We start from the raw sequence: 21,692 nt of genomic DNA on the forward strand, positions 1-21,692 counted from the left end.
GAATGAATGCAAATGGGGGGTTACGCTGCAGGGAATTATTTTTTGCCATACAGGACAGTACTATAGTTGGGGAGTGCCCCCGCCTTACCCCACACGGGCACAGCCCACTGGCACTGGCGACAATGAGGCAGGCAAGGAGGCTGAAGGTGCTATAGGCTAGCAGAAGCATGTTGCACAGGAGCAGCGGCAGCTTCCCCTCCCTGCAAGCACCAGGGTCGGGGGCCTCAACCCTCGGCCGCCTCTTCCCCCAAACCCCCATCCTTAACCTGCCTCTTCCTCCCCCCTCCTTCCCCTTTACTTCACACACCGGGTCCTCGCTCCTGCCCGCAGCCATCAGCTGGCTTGCGGCGTTTGGAAGCAGGGGAAGGAGGGGGAGCCTGCACAACGAGTCTTCACTCCCCGTCCCGGACGCCACAAGCCAGCTGATTGCCACAGGCAGGAGGCGGTGGGGGAAGGCACTGATCCGCGGGGTCTGCTGGCGGGCGGGAAGTGCTGGGGTGGGGGGGCATAGGAGAGCTGATGGGGGGCTGCCGACTGTGGACAAAGCAGGCAGCCAAACGCTGTTATAGCGAAGCATTGCACAACTTTAAATACAGCATGTTCTGTAATTGAGCAGGGACCTAAGATTGAAACAATGTTAAGCGGGAGGATGTTAAGTGGAGAGTTACTGTCAATTCATGGAGGATGAGTCCATCAACGGCTACGAGTCAGGATGAGCAGGGATCGTGTCCCTGGCCTCTGTTTGCCAGGAGCTGGGAATGGGTGACAGTGGATGGATCACTTGGTAATTCCCTGTTCTGTTCATTCCTTCTGGGGCACCTGACATTAGCCACTGTCGGTAGACAGCATACTAGGCTAGATGGACCTTTGATCTGACCCAGTCTGGCCATTCTTACGTTCATATGTTAAGCAGCCTGTTGCACCTGCATCCAAGACAGTCACTGAGCAGAGGAGACTGTTGTCCCTTCCCTTGGTCGTAATCCCACAGAGCCCCATGGCCAACAAGGAGGCTCACGGCCTCTGAAGAAAACTTGAGTGGTACGGATGAGGGATAGAGGCCATAATTGTTCACTCACAGCCAGTCATGGAGAAGGCAGAAGGCTGAGGACACTTCATCTCTGCTTACAAGGATATCCAGGCTGCTCAGGTTCACTTCTTCCAGTTTCTCCTCCGGCTCCAGCTCCTGGAAAATTCCTCTGCAAACTAATAAAGACAAGCAGGAACTATCACTACACAGAGCTCTATTAACACCCTCATCCCTGCCTCCCTCTCCCATCCCATCTACAGCCGCCCCAGTCGAGGAACAGAGACTGAGCCCACACTATCAGTCACCGCTCCACTCTACAATCCACTGCTCCCCAAGGGTTTCGTCCCCTAGCTCGCCTGCCCGTGTGCTATGAAGGGTGAGTGTTGGGCAGGAAGGAGAGAGAAGGGCTGAGGGGCCCCATGGGTGGAGGGAGGAATGGGGGTGCAGGTTGGGGAATGTTGGACAAAGGAGAAAAGGGCACTGGGCGTCCCACAGATCTAGGGACAGAGTGGGGTGCAGGTTGCGGTGGGAGGGAGGAAAAAAGGGGACTGAGGGGCCCAATGGATGGGGGAATGTACTGGGGGGGTGTTGGGGAGGAAGGGGCGCTGAGCAGTCCCTACAGGAGGGGGCATGGATGGAGGCGCAGGTTGTGGTGAGCTGGGAGGATGTTGGAGAGAGATGGGGTCTGAGGAGTCCCTTGAATGGAGGAATGAACTGGGGGATACAGGCGTGAAGGTTGGGGAAAGTTGTTGCAGGCTGGGGGGTGTTGGGGAGGGAGGGAGGGGGCGGAAGGGGGCTATGGGAGAAGGCATGTACGGGGGAAAGTAGGGATGGGGTGCAGGTTGGGGTGGCCTAGGAGGTGTTGGAGGGAGAAGAAAGGACTGAGGGGCCCAACGGATGGGGGGATAGACGGGCGTGGGCTGGTTTCGGCTAGAGGAACGGGCGTTCAGATTAGAGAAGGCTGCAGGCATAGGGGGCGGGGTGGGTGGGTTGGGGACCGGGGAAGCAGGTTGGGGCGGGCTGGGGGTTAAAGGGGGGGGACGAGGAAAGTCAGGGCGGGCTGGGGGGGCGGGAGGGAAGAGGAAGGTTGTGGGGGACTGAGGGGGGTTAGAGAATGTCACGGGGAGCTGGGGAGGTTGGGGGTGGGGAAGGTCGCGGCGCACTAGGGATGCAGGGGGGCTTGGGGCACCAAGGGGGCTTGGGAAATTCACAGTGTGCTGGGGGCACCGTGGAGGCCTGTTGGGGGAGGGAAGCTTGCGGCACACTGCAGGTGTGTGGGGAAGGGGGTGGCCCATGAGGAGCTGGGGAAGCTCACAGCAGTGCGAGGGCACGGGGGGGGGCATGGGGGGTTGGGGAAGGTTGCAGGGGCTGTGGCTGGGCGGGGGGCTGTGGGAGCCTGAGGGGGGGAGGAAAGGCATGCTGGGGGTGCCGGGGGGGGGGCTGTGGGAGCCCGTGGGGGGGAGGAAAGACACACTGGGGGGGCTGTGGCTGGGTGAGGGAAGCGGTGGAGATGGGGAGGGCTGTGGCTGGCCAGGGGGGGAGGAAAGACGCACTGGAGGGTGATGGGGGTGCCGGGGGGCACTGTGGGGGCACCGTGGGGGGAGGGAAGCTTGTGGCACACTGAAGGTGTGTGGGGAAGGGGGTGGCCCATGAGGAGCTGGGGAAGCTCACAGCAGTGTGGGGGCACAGGGGGGGACATCGGGGGTTGGGGAAGGTCGCAGGGGCTGTGGGAGCCTGGGGGGGGGGAGGAAAGGCACGCTAGGAGGGTGGGGGGCTGTGGCTGGGTGAGGGAAGCTGTGGGGATGGGGGGGCTGTGGTTAGGCAAGGGGGGAGGAAAGGCGCGCTGGGGGTGCTGGGGGGGAGGTGGGGATGCTGGGGGGGGGCTGTTGGAGCCCGTGGGGGGGAGGAAAGACATGTTGGGGGGGGCTGTGTCTGGGTGAGGGGTGCTGGGGGCGAAAAAAGGCACTGGGGGGAGGCGGGGGGGCTGTGGGAGCCCGTGGGGGGGCTGTGGCTGGAGGTGCCGGGGGGGGGGAGGTGGGGGTGGGGAGGGTGCTGTGGCTGGGTGGGGGGGGGGAAGGGGCGCTGTGGGAGCCCGTGGGGGGGAGGAAAGACGCGCCGCAGGGGCTGTGGCTGGGTGAGGGAAGCGGTGGGGATGGGGGGGGCTGTGGTTATGCAAGGGGGGAGGAAAGACACGTTGGGGGGGCTGTGGCTGGGTGAGGGGTGCTGGGGGGGAAGAAAGGCGCTGGGGGGAGGCGATGGGGCTGTGGGAGCCCGTGGGGGGGAGGAAAGACGCGCCGGGGGGGGGCTGTGGCTGGGTGAGGGAAGCGATGGAGATGGGGGGGAACTGTGGCTGGAGGATTATGGGGGTGCCGGGGGGAGGTGGGGGTGGGGAAGGGGCTGTGGCTGGGCGGGGGGGGGAGAGGCGCGCTGGGGGTGCCGGGGGGGGGAGGAAAGAGGCGCTGTAGGAGCCCGTGGGGGAGAGGAAAGACGCGCCGGGGGGGGGCTGTGGCTGGGTGAGGGGCGCTGGGGGGGAGGCGGTGGTGCTGGGGGGGCTGTGGAAGCACTTAGGGGGGAGGCGGGGCCGGTCCCAACACTCCGCGGGGGGGGCGGGGTCGCTGGGCGGGCCCCACGTCCCGGCGCCGCAGCACCTCCCGCCCAATGCACTAGCGTCCCCCGATTACCACGGGCGGCCTCCAGCCCGCTGACGTCACTTCCGCTCCAGGCCCCGCCCTGCGAGCGCAGCCCGTCGCGCCCAAAGCGCCGCCCACTGGGTCCGCGGGGGCTGATGGGAGTTGTAGGCCGGGGCGCACTGCCACTCCCACAAGCCCCTGCGTCATCCCGCCCTGCGCCCCTCCCCGCAGCGGGGGCTGGGGGCTCGGGCTGGGACCCCCGCTATTAACCCCCCCGGTGGAGGATTGAACAGCTGGAGACTGGGGCCGTGTGCAGAACTCTGCGAAACCCACCAGTGCCGGAGAGAGAGCTGGACCCGGATCGATCCTGTCGGCTTTAAACACCGAGCTACAGACTGGAGCCAATGAGGCAACACTGGGGAGGGAACGTAGCGGGGAGGGTTTTGCTAGGGGAACAGCTGCTATTAATTACTCCCCCTCCCCCTGGGATCCCAGCCCTCTTCTCCCCCCCCCCCCGCCTCGTCACCCCCCAATTCCTCCCCCCACGAGCCACGTCACCCCCCAATTCCTTCCCCCTCCCCAGCCCCGTCACTCTCTGATTCCCCCTTCCCGGCTCACCTGGGGCTCCGCAGGCTGCCAGCTGCAGTGTGATTCCCCTGCAGCGGGGGCGGCGGCTGCTGCTGGGAGACTGCAGCTGCAGAGCCCAGCGTCCTTTGCCCCAGGCTGCGCTACCTTCCCCCGGTTTGCCCCGCAGCCCCCCGAGCCCCGTCACCCCCACAGTCTCCCCTCCCAGTCTCGTCTTACCTTGGGCTCCGCAGGCTGATTGAATCAGCTCCCGCAGACTGAGAGCTGCAGCCTGATTCAATCAGCCGGCCAGAGCCCAAGGTAAGAGGAAACTCGGAGGGCAGGAATCCGGGGGTGATGAGGCTGGGGGGTGGGCTGCCGGGCAAACCGGGGGAAGGGAGCGCTCAGAAAAAGGAGCTCTAGCTACACAGAGCCAGGGGTCCTGTCTCCCAGCAGCACCCCCAGCTGCTCGCTGTATGGTAACCCTAACAACAGGTTCTAAACCGGCTTCAAATTTAGCAACCAGTTCCTGCCAACCGGCTCCGGCTCACCACTGTACGTAGGTATCTGTGCCCCCCACGAACCCCCTAAGAAACCAAGGGAACCCTACAGCCTGGATGTAGATATCTCTGCCCCCCAGAAACTCCCTAATCCATCCCGGAATTCCTCCAGCCTGGACGTAGGTATCTGTGCCCCCCACAAAACCGCGTAAGCCTCCCAAGGATCTCTACAGCCTGGATGACGCTATCTGTCCCCCACATAAACCCCCAAAGCCCCCTGGGACCCCTCTTCTCTGTACGTAGGTATCTGTGCCTGCACTACCCCCGTAAGACCCCCAGCTTCCCCTACAGCCTGGACGTAGGTATCTGTGCCCCCACAAACCCCCGAAGCCCCCTGGGACCCCTACAGCCTGGACATAGGAATATGTGCTCCCCACAAAGCCCCAAAGGGAACCCTACAGCCTGGACATAAGTATTTCTGCCCCCTGCCAGGGCCGGCTCCAGACCCCAGCGCGCCAAGCGCACACATGGGGCGGCATTTTCCCTGGAGGGCGGCAGGCGGGCCCGGCGGACCTTCCGAAGTCATGCCTGCGGATACTCCACCGGAGCCGCCGCACCTGCTGTGGGAGGTCCACTAGAGCTGCGGGACCAGGGGACCCTATGCAGTCATGTGGGAGGTCCTCTGGTCCTGCGGCTCCGGTGCACCTCCTGCAGGCATGACTGCTTGGGGTGACCAAATTCCTAGAGCCGCCCCTGCCCTCCACGAACTCCCAAAGTCCCCCAGGGACCCCTACAGCCTTTACGTAGGTATCTGTGACCCCCACAAACCCCCTAAGTCCCCCAGGGTTGCCTAAACCCTGGAAGTTGGTATCTGTGCCCCCAAAAAAGATTCTAAGCCCTCCAGGGGCCCCTACAGACTGGATGTAGGTATTGGTGCCCCCCACAAATACCCTAAGCCTCCCAGGATCCCTCCAGCCTGGACGAAGGTATCTGTGTCCCCCGCAACCACCATAAGCCCCTCAGGGACCCCTCCAGCTTGGACTTAGGTATCTGGGCCCCCCACAAAGCCCCTAAGCCCCCAAGGGACCCCTGCAGCCTGGTCGTAGGTATCTGTGCCCCCCACGAACCCTCTAAGCCCCCCAGGGACATCTAAAGCCCAGAGATAGGAATCTGTGCCCCCCCAAAACCCTAAGCCCCCGCTCCGGGACCCCTACAGCCTGGACAGAGGTACCTGTGCACCCCTGAACTCCATAAGCACACCTGGGACCCCTACAGCCAGGACGCAGGTATCTGAGCCCCCCCCCTAAGCACCCTGGGACCCTCCAGCCTGGACATAGGTATCTGTGCCTCCCACAAACCCTCTAAGCCCCCCAGGGACCCCTACAGCCTGGATGTAGGTATCTGTGCCACCCCTAACCCCATAAGCACCCCTGGGACCCTCCAGCCTGGACATAGGTATCTGTGCCCCACACAAACCCCCTAAGCTCCCCAGGGACCCCTCCAGCCTGGACGTAGTTGTAACCCTTCTGCCAGGCTGCATTGAGAGCAGCAAGGGCCGGGTTCAATACATAGGGGACCCTTCCCTACAACATAATGCAAACCAGCTCGAGCCCCCACCCAGTGACCTGGAAAATCTTACACACACACCCCTGGGCGCCTCAAAGAGGCAATAGCTCCCCTCCCACAAGCACAGAGTCTGGGTGCAGCAGAAAAAGTTTAATAACATGAGATAAACAACATAGCATTAAATTGGGAAAACACCTCAACTAGGCCGAGTCCTTTTCCCTGGGTTCTTGAGTCCAGCAACCCCCAAATCACCCCAAGACTCCAAAGTCCAATGCCTCAAATATCCCGAGTCCAGCAACCCAAAAATCAACCACAGGCCCAGAGTTCATGAGTCTCTCTGCAGGTGTTTTCCCCCTGCCAGCCTTGGTAGAAAGGGGAACCTTACGTGGTCCAGGGCTGATTGCCCTACCTCTCCATGGGATTCTGCTTCCGCCTTCCCCAGGAACTGCTCACCTCTGCTCCACCAGCTGCTCCGCTCCACCAGCCGTCCCTCGATCCACTCCAGCCGTCCCACAAACTGCTCCACTCTGCCAGCTGCTCTGCTCCACCAGCCATCCTGTGATCTGCTCCAACTGTCCCACAAACTGCTCCGCTCTGCCAGCTGCTCTGCTCCACCAGCCGTCCCTCGATCCGCTCCAGCCGTCCCACAAACTGCTCCGCTCTGCCAGCTGCTCTACTCCACCAGCCGTCCCTCGATCCGCTCCAGCCGTCCCACAAACTGCTCCGCTCTGCCAGCTGCTCTGCTCCACCAGCCGTCCCTCGATCCGCTCCAGCCGTCCCACAAACTGCTCCGCTCTGCCAGCTGCTCTGCTCCACCAGCCACCCTGTGATCTGCTCCAGCCGTCCCACAAACTGCTTCGCTCTGCCAGCTGCTCTGCTCCACCAGCCATCCTGTAATCTGCTCCAGCCGTCCCCACAAACTGCTCTGTAATATAGCTTCAGGCTCCCCCACTACTTAAAACAGCTCTTTAGTGATTTCAGCTCAGAAACGTAGAACTTAGATTCTTAAGAGAATGCAAAAATCAGCTCTGCTATTCAACACCAGAGAGAAAAGCAGGTGTAATCAGAGTTTCTGGGTTACCCAAGGAGCCCACTCCCTTGTCTAGCGACTGCCACTCAAGTCATGGTGAGATTCCCTGTCACAAAGCAGTTTCACAGTTCCTCATCCACACACTCAGGGTGACAACACTACCCTTCTGCCACCCTAACAACAAAGAAACGGGGGATCCCACAGCTGCCAAAGCAACCATCCCAGGATGCCGTGGGCTGTGCCTATGCAAACACGATCAGCCCCTGAAATTATTTTCCACACTCGCCATAATTCACCACCAGATGTCAGGGTAGAGCTCATCCTGACTCTGCTTACATAGGTATCTGTGCCTCCCACAAACCCCTAATCCCGCCGGGACCCATCTAGCCTGGATGAAGGTATTTCTGACACCCACAACCCCCTAGGCCTCCCAGGGACCACACCACCATGGACATAGGTATCTGTACCCCCCACGAAACCCCTAATTCCCCCCAGACCCCTACAGCCTGGACGTTGGTATATGTGCCCCCCACAAACCCTCTAAGCCCCCCAGGGACCCCTCCACCATGGATGTAGGTATTTGCGCCCCCCCCACAAACCCCGTAATCCCCCCAGGAATGTCTACAGCCTGGATATAGGTATCTGTGCCCACCCCCAACTCCACTAATCCCCTCGGGACCCCTCCAGCCCAGACGTAGGTATCTCTGAACCCCACGAATCCCCTAAGGCCACGTGGGACCCCTAAAGCTTGGAGGCTGGTATCTGTGCACCTCAGAAACCCCCTAAACCCCAAGGGACGCCTCCAGCCTAGACGTAGTTATCTGTGCCCACCGGAACCCCCTAAGCCCCCCTCCGGGACCACTACAGCCTGGAGAGAGGTATCTGTGCCACCCGAATCCCCCTAAGCCCCCTGGGAACCCTATAGCCTGGAGAGAGTGCTGGGGGGCTCCCAGAACCCCTTAAGCCCCCCCAGGACCCCTACAGACTGGACAGAGGGCTGGGGGGTCCACCCGAATCCCCATAGCCACCCCTTGGACCCCTACAGCCTGGAGAGAGGGCTGGGGGCCCCCCTGGTACCCCCTAAGGCCCCCAGGACTCCTACAGCCCGGAGAGAGGTCTGGGGGTCCCCCCTAATCCCACTAAGCCCCCTGGAACCCCTACAGCCTGGAGAGAGTGCTGGGGGCCCCCCGGAACCCCTAAAGCCCCCATGGGACCCCCTACAGCCTGGAGAGAGGTCTGGGGTTCCCCCGAACCCCCTAAGCCCCCCGGGAACCCTACAACCTGGAGAGAGGTCTGTGGCCCCCCCCCAAATCCCCCCAGGACCCCTACAGACTGGAGAGAGGTCTGGGGGGACCCCCAAATCCTCCTAAGCGCCCTGGGACCCCTACAGCCTGGAGAGAGGTCTGGGGGGGGGCCCGAACCCCCTAAGCCCCCCAGGAACCCTAAACCCTGGAGAGAGGGCTGGGGGGCCTCCTGGAATCCTCTAAGCACCCCCCGGGAACCCTAAAGCCTGGAGAGAGGGCTGGGGGGCCCCCTGGAACCCTCTAAGCCCCCCCCAGCAACCCTACAGCCTGGAGAGAGGGCTGGGGGTCCCCCCAAATCCTCCTAAGCGCCCTGGGACCCCTACAGCCTGGAGAGAGGTCTGGGGGGGGCCCCGAACCCCCTAAGCCCCCCAGGGACTCCTACAGCCTGGAGAGAGGGCTGGGGGTACCCCCTGAACCCCCTAACCCCCCCCAGGAATCCTACAGCCTGGAGAGAGGTCTGGTGGTCCCCTGGTGGTACCCCCTGAACCCCCTAACCCCCCCAGGAATCCTACAGCCTGGAGAGAGGTCTGGTGGTCCCCCCAAACTTCCTAAGCCCCCCTGGGAACCCTACAGCCTGGAGAGAGGTCTGGGGGGTCCCCCCAAATCCCCCTAAGCCCTCTGGGACCCCTACAGCCTGGAGAGAGGGCTGGGGGGTGCCCCCGAAACCCCTAAGCCCCCCCGGGACTGCTACATCCTGGAGAGAGGTCTGCGGGGTCCCCCCGCACCCCCTAAGCCCTCCCGGGAACCCTACAGCCTGGAGGGAGGGCTGGGGGGGCCCCGGAACCCCCTAAACGCCCCCAGGAACCCTACAGACTGGAGAGAGGGCTGGGGGGACCCCCGGACCCCCCTATGCTCCCCCAGGAACCCTACAGCCTGGAGAGAGATCTGGGGGATCCCCCCGAACCCCCTAAGCTTCCCCCGGGACTCCTAAAGCCTGGAGAGAGGTCTGGGGGTTCCCCCTGAACCCGCTAAGCCCCCCCAGGGCCCCTACAGCCTAGAGAGAGGGCAGGGGTCCCCCTGAATCCCCCTAAGCCCCCTGGGACCCCTACAGCCTGGAGAGAGGTCTGGGGGGGTCCCCTGGAACCCCCTAAGCCCCCCAGGAACCCTACAGCCTGGAGAGAGGGCAGGGGGGGTCCCCCCGGAACCCTCTAACCCCCCCCAGGAATCCTACAGCCTGGAGAAAAGGCTGGGGGGGTCCCGCGGAACCCCCTAAGCCCCCCGGGACCCCTACAGCCTGGAGAGAGGTCTGGGGGGCCCCCCGACCCCCTTAATCCCCCCCAGGACTGCTACAGCCTGGAGAGAGTGCTGGGGGGCCCCCCGGAACCCCCTAAATGCCCCCAGGAACCCTACAGACTGGAGAGAGTGCTGGGGGCCCCCCCGGAACCCCCTAAACACCCCCAGGAACCCTACAGACTGGAGAGAGGGCTGGGGGGACCCCCGGACCCCCTGGGACCCCTACAGCCTAGAAAGAGGTCTGGGGGGTCCCCCGGAACCCCCTAAGACCCCTCGGGACCCCTACAGCCTGGAGAGTGTGCTGGGGGGCCCCCCGGAACCCCCTAAACACCCCCAGGAACCCTACAGACTGGAGAGAGGGCTGGGGGGACCCCCGGACCCCCTAAGCCCCCTGGGACCCCTACAGCCTAGAAAGAGGTCTGGGGGGACCCCCGGAACCCCCTAAGACCCCTCGGGACCCCTACAGCCTGGAGAGTGTGCTGGGGGGGGCCCTCGGAACCCCTTAAGCCCCCCGGGACCCCTACAGCCTGGAGAGAGGTCTGGGGTGTCCCCTCGCACCCCCTAAGCCCCCCGGGAACCCTACACCCTGGAGAGAGGGCTGGGGGGGCCCCCCGGAACCCTCTAACCCCCCCCAGGAATCCTACAGCCTGGAGAAAAGGCTGGGGGGTCCCGCGGAACCCCCTAAGCCCCCCAGGACCCCTACAGCCTGGAGAGAGGTCTGGGGGGCCCCCCGACCCCCTTAATCCCCCCCAGGAGTGCTACAGCTTGGAGAGAGTGCTGGCGGGCCCCAGGAATCCCTTAATCACTGGCACCCCTACAGCCTGGAGAGAGGGCAAGGGGGGTCACCCCGAACCCCCTAAGCCCCCCCTGGGACCCCTACAGCCTGGAGAGAGGGCTGGGGGGACACCCGGAACCTCCTAAGCACCCCCAGGAACCCTACAGCTTGGAGAGAGGTCTGGGGGGTCCCCCCGAACACCCTAAGCCTCCCCGGGAACCCTACAGCCTGGAGAGAGGGATGGGGGGGCCCCCAGAACCCCCTAACCCTCCAAGGAACCCTACAGCCTGGAGACAGGGCTGGGGGTTCTCCCCGATACCCCTAAGCCCCCCCGGGACCCCTACAGCCTGGAGAGAGGTCTGGGGGGGGTCCCCCCAAGCCCCCTAAGCCCCCCCGGGACTCCTAAACCCTGGAGAGAGTTCTGGTGGTTCCCCCTGAACCCCCTTAGCCTCCCGGGGACCCCTACATCCTGGAGCGAGGTCTGGGGGGTCTCGTGGAACCAGGGGCGGCTCTACGTTTTTGGCCGCCCCAAGCAGTCATGCGCGGGAGGCGCCCCGGAGCCGCGGGAGCAGCGGACCTCCTGCGGGCATGACTGCGGACGGTCCGCTGGTCGCGCGGCTCGGCTGGACCTCCCGCAGCTGCGGGCGGTTCGCTGGTCCGGCGGCTCCGGTTGAGCTGCCGCAGGCATGCCTGCGGGAGGTCCAGCCGAGCCGCGGGACCAGCGAACCGTCCGCAGTTATGCCTGCGGGAGGTCCAGCCGAGCCGCGGGACGAGCGCCCCCTCCGCAGTCATGCCTGCGGCAGACCTCCCGCAGGCATGACTGCGGCAGGTCCGCCGGCCCAGCCTGCCCGCCCCCGCTCCCCGGCGGCAGGGAACGCCCCCTACATTTTGCCGCCCTAGGCACCAGCTTGTTTTGCTGGTGCCTAGAGCCGCCCCTGCGTGGAACCCACTAAGACCCCCGGGACCCCTACAGCCTGGAGAGAGGGCTGGGGGGTCCCCCCGAAACCCCTAAGCCCCCCCAGAACAACTACAGCCTGGAGAGAGGTCTGGGGGGGGTCCCCCCGAACCTCCTAAGCTCCCCCGGGAACCCTACAGCCTGGAGTGAGGGGTGGGGGGCCTCCAAGAACCCCTTAGCCCCCCCAGGACCCCTACAGACTGGATGGAGGGCTGGGGGTTCCACCCGAATCCCCATAGCCACCCACGCTACCACTTAAGCCCCCCCAGGACCCCTACAGACTGGACGGAGGGCTGGGGGGGTTCCCTTGAACCCCCTAACCCCCTCCGGGACCCCTACAGCCTGGAGAGAGGTCTGGGGGGTCCCTCGGAACCCCCTAAGCCCCCCCAGGACCGCTACAGCCTGGAGAGAGGGCTGGGGGGTCCCCCCGAAACCCCTAAGCCCCCTCGGGACTCCTACAGCCTGGAGAGAGGGCTGTGAGGATCCCTGGAACCCCCTAAGCCCCCTCAGGAACCCTACAGCCTGGAGAGAGCTTAGGGGGGTCTTAGGGGGTGCCGGGGGGCACAGAGCCCTATCTGGGTGCTGTCGGGGTCCCAAGGGGGCTGAGGAGCTTCCGGGGGGCACAGAGCCCTCTCTGGGGGCTGTCGGGGTCCCGGGGAGGCTGAGGGGCTTCCGGGGGGGCTCAGAGCCCTCTCTGGGGGCTGTCGGGGTCCCGGGGGGCTGAGGGGCTTCCGGGGGGGCTCAGAGCCCTCTCTGGGGGCTGTTGGGGTCCCGGGGGGCTGAGGGGCTGCCGGGGGTCACAGAGCCCTCTCTGGGGGCTGTCGGGGTCCTGGGGGGGCTGACGGGCTTCCGGGGGGGCACAGAGCCCTCTCTGGGGGCTGTCAGGATCCCGGGGGGCTGAGAGGATGCCGGGAGGGCACAGAGCCCTCTCTGGGGGCTGTCGGGGTCCCGGGGGGGCTTAGGAGGTACCGGGGGGCACAGAGTCCTCTGTGGGGGCTGTTGGGGTCCCGGGGCGGCTGAGGAGCTTCCAGGTGGGATCAGAGCAATCTCTGGGGGCTTTTGGGGTCCCAGGGGGGCTGAGGGGCTTCCTGGGGGGGTCAAAGAGCCCTCTCTTGGGGCTGTCGGGGTCCCGGGGGGGCTGAGGGGCTTCCGGGGGGGCACAGTGCCCTCTCAGGGGGCTGTCGGGGTCCTGGGGGGACTGAGGGGCTTCCGGAGGGGCAGAGAGCCCTCTCAGGGGGCTGTCAGGATCCCAAGGGGGCTGAGGAGCTTCTGGGGGGCACAGAGCCCTCGCTGGGTGCTGACAGGGTCCCAGGGGGGCTTAGGGGGAACCGGGGGGGGCACAGAGCCCTATCTGGGTGCTGTCGGGGTCCCAAGGGGCCTGACGAGCTTCCGGGGGTCACAGAGCCCTCTCTGGGGGCTTTTGGGGTCCCAGGGGGGCTGAGGGGCTTCCGGGGGGGCACAGAGCCCTCTCTGGGGGTTTCGGGATCCCGGGAGGCTGAGGGGGTGCCAGGGGGGCACACAGCCCTCTTTGGGGGCTGTCGGGGTCCCGGGGAGGCTTAGGGGGTGCCGGGGTGGCACAGAGTCCTCTTTGGGGGCTGTTGGGGTCCCGGGGTGGCTGAGGAGCTTCCAGGTGGGATCAGAGCAATCTCTGGGGGCTTTTGGGGTCCCAGGGGGGCTGAGGGGCTTCCTGGGGGGTCAAAGAGCCCTCTCTGGGGGCTGTCGGGATCCCAAGGGGGCTGAGGAGCTTCCGGGGGGCACAGAGCCCTCTCTGGGGGCTGTCGGGGTCCCGGGGGGCTGAGGGGCTGCCGGGGGGACTCAGAGCCCTCTCTGGGGGCTGTTGGGGTCCCAGGGGGGCTGAGGGGGAACTGGGGGGGCATAGAGCCCTCTCTGGAGGCTGTCGGGGTCCCGGAGAGGCTGAGGGGCTTCCGGGGGGGCTCAGAGCCCTCTCTGGGGGCTGTTGGGGTTCCAGGGGGGCTGAGGGGCTGCTGGGGGTCACAGAGCCCTCTCTGGGGGCTGTCGGGGTCCCGGGGAGGCTGAGGGGTTTCCGGGGGGCACAGAACCCTCTCTGGGGGCTGTTGGGGACCGGGGGGGCTTAGGGGGTGCCGGGGGGCACAGAGTCCTCTGTGGGGGCTCTTGGGGTCCCAGGACGGCTGAGGAGCTTCTGGGTGGGATCAGAGCAATCTCTGGGGGCTTTCGGGGTCCCGGGGGGGGCTGAGGAGCATCCGGGGGGGATCAGAGCCCTCTTTGTGGGCTTTCAGAGTCCCGGAGGGGCTGAGGGGCTTCCGCGGGGGCACAGAGCTCTCTCTGGGGACTGTCGGGGTCCCAGGGGGGGCTCAGGGCTTCCGGGGGGGGGCACAGAGCCCTCTCTGGGTGCTGTCGGGGTCCCGGGGGGGCTTAGGGGCTGCCAGGGAGGCACAGAGCTCTCTCTGGGGACTGTCGGGGTCCCAGGGGGGGCTCAGGGCTTCCGGGGGGGCAGAGAGCCCTCTCTGGGTGCTGTCAGTGTCCCAGGGGGCACTTAGGGGGTGCCGTGGGGGCACAGAGCTCTCTCGGGGGGGCTTAGGGGCTGCCAGGGAGGCACAGAGTTCTCTGGGGGCTGTCGTGGTCCCGGGGAGGCTGTTGGGCTGCTCGGGGGGCACAGAGCTCTTTCTGCGGGCTGTCGGGGTCCTGGGGGGTCTGAGGAGCTTCCGGGGGGCACAGAGCACTCTCTGAGGGCTGTCGGGGTCCCAGGGGGGGCTGAGGGGCTTCCGGAAGGGCACAGAGCACTCCCTGGGGTTTGTTGGGGTCCCGTGGGGGCTTCGGGGGGCACAGAGCCCTCTCTGGGATCTGTTGGGGTCCTGGGGGGGATGAGGGGCTTCTGGGGGGGGGACAGAGCCCTCTCTGCGGGCTGTTCGGGTCCTGTGGGTGCTGAGGGCTTCCGGGGGGCCACAGAGCCCTCTCCACGGGCTGTCGGGGTCCCGGGGGGGGTTGAGGGGCTTTGGGGGGGCACACAGCCCTCTCTGGGGGCTGTCGGGATTCTGGGGGGGCTGAAGGGTTTCCGGGGGGCACAGTCTTCTCTGGGGGCTGTCAGGGTCCCGGGGGGGCTGAGGGGCTTCCGGGGGGGCAAAGAGCCCTCTCTGGGGCTGTTGTGGTCCCGGGGGCGCTTAGGGACTTCTGGGGGGGCACAGAGCCCTCTCTGGGGCTGTCGGGGTCCCGGGTGGGCTGAGGGGGTGCCGGGGGGCACAGAGCCCTCTCTGGGGGCTGTTGGGGTCCCGAGGGGGCCGACGGGGGGACACAGAGCCCTCTCTGGGGGCTGTTGTGCCCCCCCGGGACCCCAGAGCCCTCTCTGGGGGCTGTCGGGGTCCTGGGGGGGCTTAGGGGGTGTCAGAGGGGCACAGAGCCCTCTCTGGGGGCTGTCGGGGTCCCGGGGGGGCTTAGGGGGTGCCAGGGGGCACAGAGCCCTCTCTGGGGGCAGTCGGGGTCCTGGGGGGGTCTTAGGGGGGTCTTAGGGGCTTCTGGGGGGCACAGGGCCCTCTGTGGGGGCTGTTGGGGTCCTGGGGGGGACGGCGGGGGGTTTCCGGGGGGCACAGAGCCATCTCCACGGGCTGTCGAGTTTCCGGGGGGGCTGAGGAGGTGCCAGGGGGCACAGAGCCCTCTCTGGGGGCTTTCGGGGTCCTGGGGGGGCTTAGAGGGTGCCGGGAGGGCACAGAGCCCTCTCTGAGGGCTTCCGGGGTCCTGGGGGGGCTTAGGGTAGCCAGAGGGGCACAGAGCCCTCTCTGGGGGCTGCCGGGGTCCCGGGGGGGCTTCGGAGGTGCTGGGGGGGCACAGACCACTCTCTAGGGGCTGTCGGGGTCCCGGGGTGGCTTAGGCACTTCCGGGGGGCACAGAGCCCTCTCTGGGGGCTGTCGGGGTGCCGGGGGGGCTGAGGGCTTCTGGAGGGGCACAAAGCCCTTCCTGGGGGCTGTCGGGGTCCCAGGGCGTCTTAGGGAGTGCCGGGGGGCACAGAGCTCTCTCTGGGGGCTGTTGGGGTCCCAGGGAGGTTCCAGGGGGGCACAGAGCGCTCTCCGTGGGCTGTCGGGGTCCTGGGGGGGCTGAGGGGCTTCCTGGGGGGCACAGAGCCCTCTCTGGGGGCTTTCAGGGTCCCGGGGGGGGGCTTAGGCGTTGCCAGGGGGTTAGGGTTAGGATTAGGGTGAGGGTGACGGAGAGGGTTGGGGGTCAAAGGTCAGGATGAGGGAGAGGGCGAGGTCTAGGGTTGGGGGGGTCAAAGGTCAAGGAGCAGGGTGATTGTGAGGGTCGGGGGTCAAAGGTCAAACGTCCAGGGAGAGGGAGAGGATCTAGGATTAGAGTCAAAGGTCAAGGGGCAGAGTGTGGAAGAGGGTGAGGGTCTAGGGGTAGGGTCAAAGGTCAAAGGGCAGGGTGAGGGTGAGGATAAGGTTCAGGGTGATGGCGAGGGCCTAGGGTCAGGGTGACGGAGAGGATCGGGGGTCAAGGGCAGGGTGAGGGTCGGGGGTCAAGGGTCTGGGTGAGGGAGAGGCTGAGGATGAGGGTCTAGGATGAGGGTCAGGGTGACGGAGAGGGTCGGGGGTCAAGGGTCAAAGTCAGGGTTAGGGCGAGGGTCTAGGTTTTAGGATTAGGGTCAAAGGTCAAGTGTCAAAGGTCAAGGGCAGGGTGAGGATAAGGGTCAGGGCCAGGCTGAGGGTCAAGGGTTTGGGGTGAGGGTGACGGAGAGAGTTGGGGGTCAATGGTCAAAGTCATGGTGAGGGAGAGGGCGCGGGTCTAGGGTTAGGGTGATGGAGAGGGTCGGGGTTCAAGAGTCAAGGGTCAAAGGTCAGGGTGAGGGCGAGGGTCTAGGGTCAAAGGTCAAGGAGCAGGGCAAGGGTGAGGATAAGGGCCAGGGCCAACCCCAACCCTACCCCTGACCCCAATCCTTAACCCTAACCCCTATCCCTCACCCTAACACCCTCACCCTAAACCTAAACCCAGCCCCTCACCCTAACCCCTCACCCGAACCCTAAACCCTTACCCTAACCTAACCCTGACCCCAACCCTACCCTAACCCCTGACCCTAACCCAACCCTAAACCTCACTGAGCCCTCATCCTACAACCCTCAACCTAAATCCGAACCCTAAACCCAACCCTAACCCCTGACCCTTAACCATCTGAAATCCCAGCACTCACCAAAAGAATACCCAAAACATAAGTTGGTGATGCTCCATACTAAACGCTGGGGGACCCGGCTGAATGGACAGAGCCCATATATACGATGAATCTGAGGGCTGTTGGGCGGTACATCGACCTCTCTGAATTTCTCCCCCCTTTCTTCCTTTGGTCATTTGCTTAGGAATGGTGATACAAAACCCCAGTTTCAAGAACTGTCTCAGGGTGGGCCTGGGCTCTCCCCCCCTAACCAAAGATACAATCGCCATCCAAGAGAGCACCATGTGCAGCACGAACACCAAGAGGGCTTGAAACATTTTCTACCCCATCCTGGGCCTCTCAAGGTGTCACCGAAGCAAAATCTGCTCCTCACATTGTTGCTAAGCAATTGCTTTCCCCCTCATGCTCAGCTATGTCTGCATATCAGCACTGGGTGACAGACCTCGGTACAAACATGTACACATGCACACACAACAGTTTGTGCACAACATCTGTGAAGGAAAACAGGCCATGCAAGCCAATAATTTATTAAACCTTCATTTTGTAAAGCCAGTTACAAATTAAAAAAAGAGAGCAGAAGGAAATCTGTAATAGAAATGAGCATGTCAGAACAAGAAGTGAGAGTTGTTAACATTCCCAACTGGGTTCAAGCTGCCTGCAGCTACCCAAGAGCTAGACTATGGCAGTAGGGCAGGGGAAATTAGAGCTATGGTTCAATATATTAAAAGGCTCCATTCAGTGTATTTGACCAAATATGCAATGTGGCCAGTGTTATTTTGCCTATCTCCTTGCCTTTCCTGACCATTTGAAGATGCCACCTCGTCATCCATTTTATTATGGAAGTGACAAAAAAGGACTCTTGTAAGACTCATCAATAAGGCTTTTTAAGGCAAAATTACAGTTTAAAAAAATGTAATGTGAACACTGTACGTGCTTAGCCTAGTGACAGGTCTGGTGTGTGCCTGTTGCAGAATGGTTGGGGGATAGGAGGAAGAGAAATATGCCAACTATGCTAGTCCTGTTTTCTGTGACAGCAAATTGTTCTCTTTGGGTTTTGTTAAAGCCTCATGGAGTGGAAGAAAGGACCTTTACTGGTAAAGGAGCTAGTTAGAACTGAGTGGCATGTGAAGTTCTTGTTGGAATGTTGCAGGAGAAAGTGGCGGAATTGCCTGTTGGACTAGAGTGGAAGGAAGGGTAGTTCATCTGCACACTGTGTGCTTAGTAAGAGCCACCACTTTTTCTAAGGCGACTGTCCCTCCATCCCGGACATCCTAAAAGCCTAAATTTAAATAAATTGTATGGCAGGACCCAAGTCACTACATTTAAAGTGATGAGTTTGAACTAAAATTGGGGGTGGGGGCTGAAACAGCTGTTTCCTTGTAAATGCAACTAAATGGCATTCATGCCCCAGGAATAGACAACCCTTCACTTTTCAACCATGGCTGTTTAGAATGTAGCTTGAGCTGAACCTGAGTAGGATCCATTTCAGACAGCCCACCCCTGTCCATGAGAGAGAATCATGCAAACACATTCCTGTTCTCTGGCTGTGGCAACCAACTGTTTAGGCTCCTGAGGACCAAAATACTTTAGTCTAACCCAAGTTATTTGATGCAACACAAGGTTAACTAGGTAAAATGTAATGGCCTGTGACATCCAGGCAGTCAGAATTAAACCCTATGAAATCTGGGAAAAAGGAATGCAACTTTAAGTTTGGCTGAAAAATAAATTAAAACAAATATTTTCTTAGCTCAATTACCAGATCCCAGTTGCTCTTCAACAAACTGAAAGCTATTCAATTCTGCTTCCTCTAGTGCAGAACTGTTCCTTGTGTATTTTTCTGACAGTGTGACAGACAAGTGTGAAAAAGGCAGAAGACGACAGATAAGAGGAAGCTTGTGGCTTTGTTTCTTTAAGATAGCGTCCCTCGAACAACCAAGATGAATACAAGTCTCGGCTGTTCATGTTTACTATAACAGTTTTTGATGTTAACTAACATCTTTAGGATGTGGTGCAAATCCCTTGGTACTGTAAGTGGTGATGTGTGATTTCAATTTGTTTCTATGTAGGAATCAGTTCAGTGAAGTTCTTAAAACAAAAAAAAATCTTTGCTACACATCCTGCTGGCAAGTTGTAAACTCCCACCACATGCCAAGTGCCTCTGGCTAATGGAATAAGGGTTCCTTCTCATCACCTAGTCCAGATGCTAGCGTGACTGTCCGTACTGGTAACTGATTTGACACTGCAGCGTTTCTTCACAATCATGTTGATGTAGGCTTTCATGATCTTTATTATCTCTCCCACCTGGACAAAAAATGAAAGGATGGGTAGGCAGATTGAAAACACAGTAGTTAGGTGTACGAGGCACTTTGCAGAAAGACACAGTCACTGCCCTGAAGTGCTGGCAATAGTTACTTGACATGGAATATCAAAAGTGACAGATTGTGAGGGCATGGGATGAGGAATATAGATGGGTTACAGCTCTATGATCATGCAATGACTCAATTTAGAAATGGGCACAGCTTGGTAGGTCTAATGATTTTTTATAAATTACATACAAAAACAATGTTTAAAACATTAAAGTTTCCAAAGTCAGGAATTCAAAAGTATAGGAAATGAGGCCAAACTAAGGTTGCACAGGCAGGAACCTTAACCAAAAACAGGAAAAGTAACAATACTTTACCCCTCCCTAACAAACCACAGAATGATTACTTACATTACAGTAACTGTGGTTCTTTGAGATGAGCTGTCTACATGGATTCCAATTCTGTTCTTTCTGGATGGACATGCACTCCGTGAACTCAAAATCAGAGTCTTTTGGCCAGCAACATCCATTGGTGTCGTGCTTGGGCCCCAGAGGACCTCATGCCCGAGGAATAAGGGCAGAGTGGCCAAATGGTCCCTCAGTTCCTTTGCCAATAAAAAATCCATACAATATAGGATGCCATAGTAACAGGGAAGGAGGGCAGGTCATGGAATCCATGAGGATAGAACAACTCGAAGAACCACATTTATTGTAAGTAACCATTCCATAGTCTTCGAGATGGATTCCACTTCGGAGGACTAGCCAGCAGTTATCTCAGAGTCAGGAGGCTGATTCTAGGAGTCCCATTTAAACAAAGATTGCGGGACTGTTCTACTAAGTGAGCATATGATTGTTAGGCTTGAACTAGGGAATAGTGCTGGGTAATCCCCATGTAGCTGCCCTGCACACTTCTGAAATAGGGATACTTAGAGAAAATGCCTGTGCCCCAGTGGAAGGGGTTCTAATCTGCCTGGGTGGATCTAGTTTAGCTATCTTTCACATGATCTAATACAGTTAGATACCCATTCAGAAAATCTCTGGGTGAAAAGAACCCTTAACATAGCAAAGGGTCTGCAGTTTGGCTTCCCCCTGGTTTGAGTGAGTCTTTTGAGGAAGAAAACTGGAAGGCAAATATACTGATTTAAATAATGGAAACAACCTTAGGCAGGAACTTGAGGTGAGGCTTAAACGTCATCTTTATGGCGCACCATATAAGATGGCGCAGCCATAGGGCCTGAATTTTCCTCTTCTATGTTCCTGTAAAAGTCACTATAATAGAGGTTTTTCTGCTATGTATCAAGATGTTCTGGACTTCATCTGACCAGCTTCTTTTGATGATTGTTAACCAGCCAGCATCCAGGCTATCAGATGTAACAATGCTGGATCTGGATGTAAGATCTGACCTCTGTTTTGCAAAACTACCTTGGGCAGAAGAGATACTGACATTGTAGACTATGTTGACAGGTTCACCAAATCAGAGTATTAGAATCATCTGGGCCATGTGGGGCCACCCAGCTCATTAATGCTGCATCTTGTCTGTGTTTCCTCAGGACCCTTAATATTAATGGGATTGGTGAGTAGGTGTACATGAGCCCCAATATGTCCACAAAATAAGGAAGATGTTTGTCAGGGAGTCTAGAACCCATTCTGGAGCAGAATGCAGGACATTTCTTATTCTGGTCTGTAGCACTGTGACGAAGTGGGGTTTTCCCCCTTGTTATGTTGTATGTGAGTCTTACTGTCTTGTATGAATACTGTGTGTACCTCAGTTTCCCATGTACTGCACCAATGCCTAGGTGGTGGGAATATGGGTGTGAGACATTTGCTGAGGCCTTTGGGGGTAGGTGAGGCTGTCCAGCTGCTTGCAAGTAAGCAATGGATGGTGTCCTTCGTAACCTGAGAACCAGGAAAGGGATGCGACCAGGTGACACTTTGCCCGGGAAGCAGGATAAAGACCGTGAGGAGGGGCAATGGGCATGTTGGAGGCCAGGCAGCTGGGTCCCGGACAGTCTGTGGTTGGAGACTTGAGGGGCGGGGTGTTCAGGGCGTCTGGCCCAGGGTTACCTCAAGATGGACGTTGCTGAAAGTCACTGATTTCTATGCTAACAAGATCTGTTCTATGCTGTGTACCTGTCGACTAATAAACCTTCTGTTTTACTCGCTGGCTGAGAGTCACGGCTGACTGAGGATTTCGGGTGCAGGGCCCTCTTGCTTCCTTGGGGTCCCATCCAGGTGGACCCACTGTGTGAAGTGTATGGTGAGAATAAGGGTGCTGGATGCGCCGAGATCAGACCCAGGAAAGCCTTAGCTGAGGAGGCTTTTTGTCCTGGAAAGCGTGCCCTGAGAGGAGTCACGCTACCTCCTGGCTGGCTTCATACAGAGTAGTCCCAGAGCATTGGGCCTATGACTCCGTGAGAGGCACATAAGCCTATTTTTGGGCATCCCAGCTCTGAAAGATATTCTACAGAACTGATTCTTTGACTCTGTGTGTGGTTGTATGTAAATTGTCTGAAGAGCTGATCTGATCTGCTAGGGCATTTTGCAAACCTGGAAGATGGAGCACTGCTGGTGTGATTTGATGACTAATGCACTAATCTCAGAGACGAATGGCTTCTTGGCATAGAGGCGATCACCCTGCTCCTCCCTACCTACTGACATAATACACAGCCATT

General features: G+C 60.7%; 1 protein-coding gene across 1 annotated transcript in view; it reads right to left on the minus strand.

The window, feature by feature from the left end:
- Positions 1-17,189: 17,189 nt before the first annotated feature.
- LOC123378542 (unconventional myosin-X-like) overlaps positions 17,190-21,692 on the minus strand; it is a 277,407-nt gene continuing 272,904 nt past the window's right edge. The window contains exon 41 of the mRNA XM_045032485.1: positions 17,190-19,019. Within this exon, the coding sequence (XP_044888420.1) occupies positions 18,906-19,019 (114 nt within the window). The 3' untranslated portion in view covers positions 17,190-18,905. The remainder of the gene's footprint in view (positions 19,020-21,692) is intronic.

Source organism: Mauremys mutica, chromosome 10, assembly GCF_020497125.1.
Source record: "Mauremys mutica isolate MM-2020 ecotype Southern chromosome 10, ASM2049712v1, whole genome shotgun sequence".
Lineage (NCBI taxonomy): Eukaryota > Metazoa > Chordata > Testudines > Geoemydidae > Mauremys > Mauremys mutica.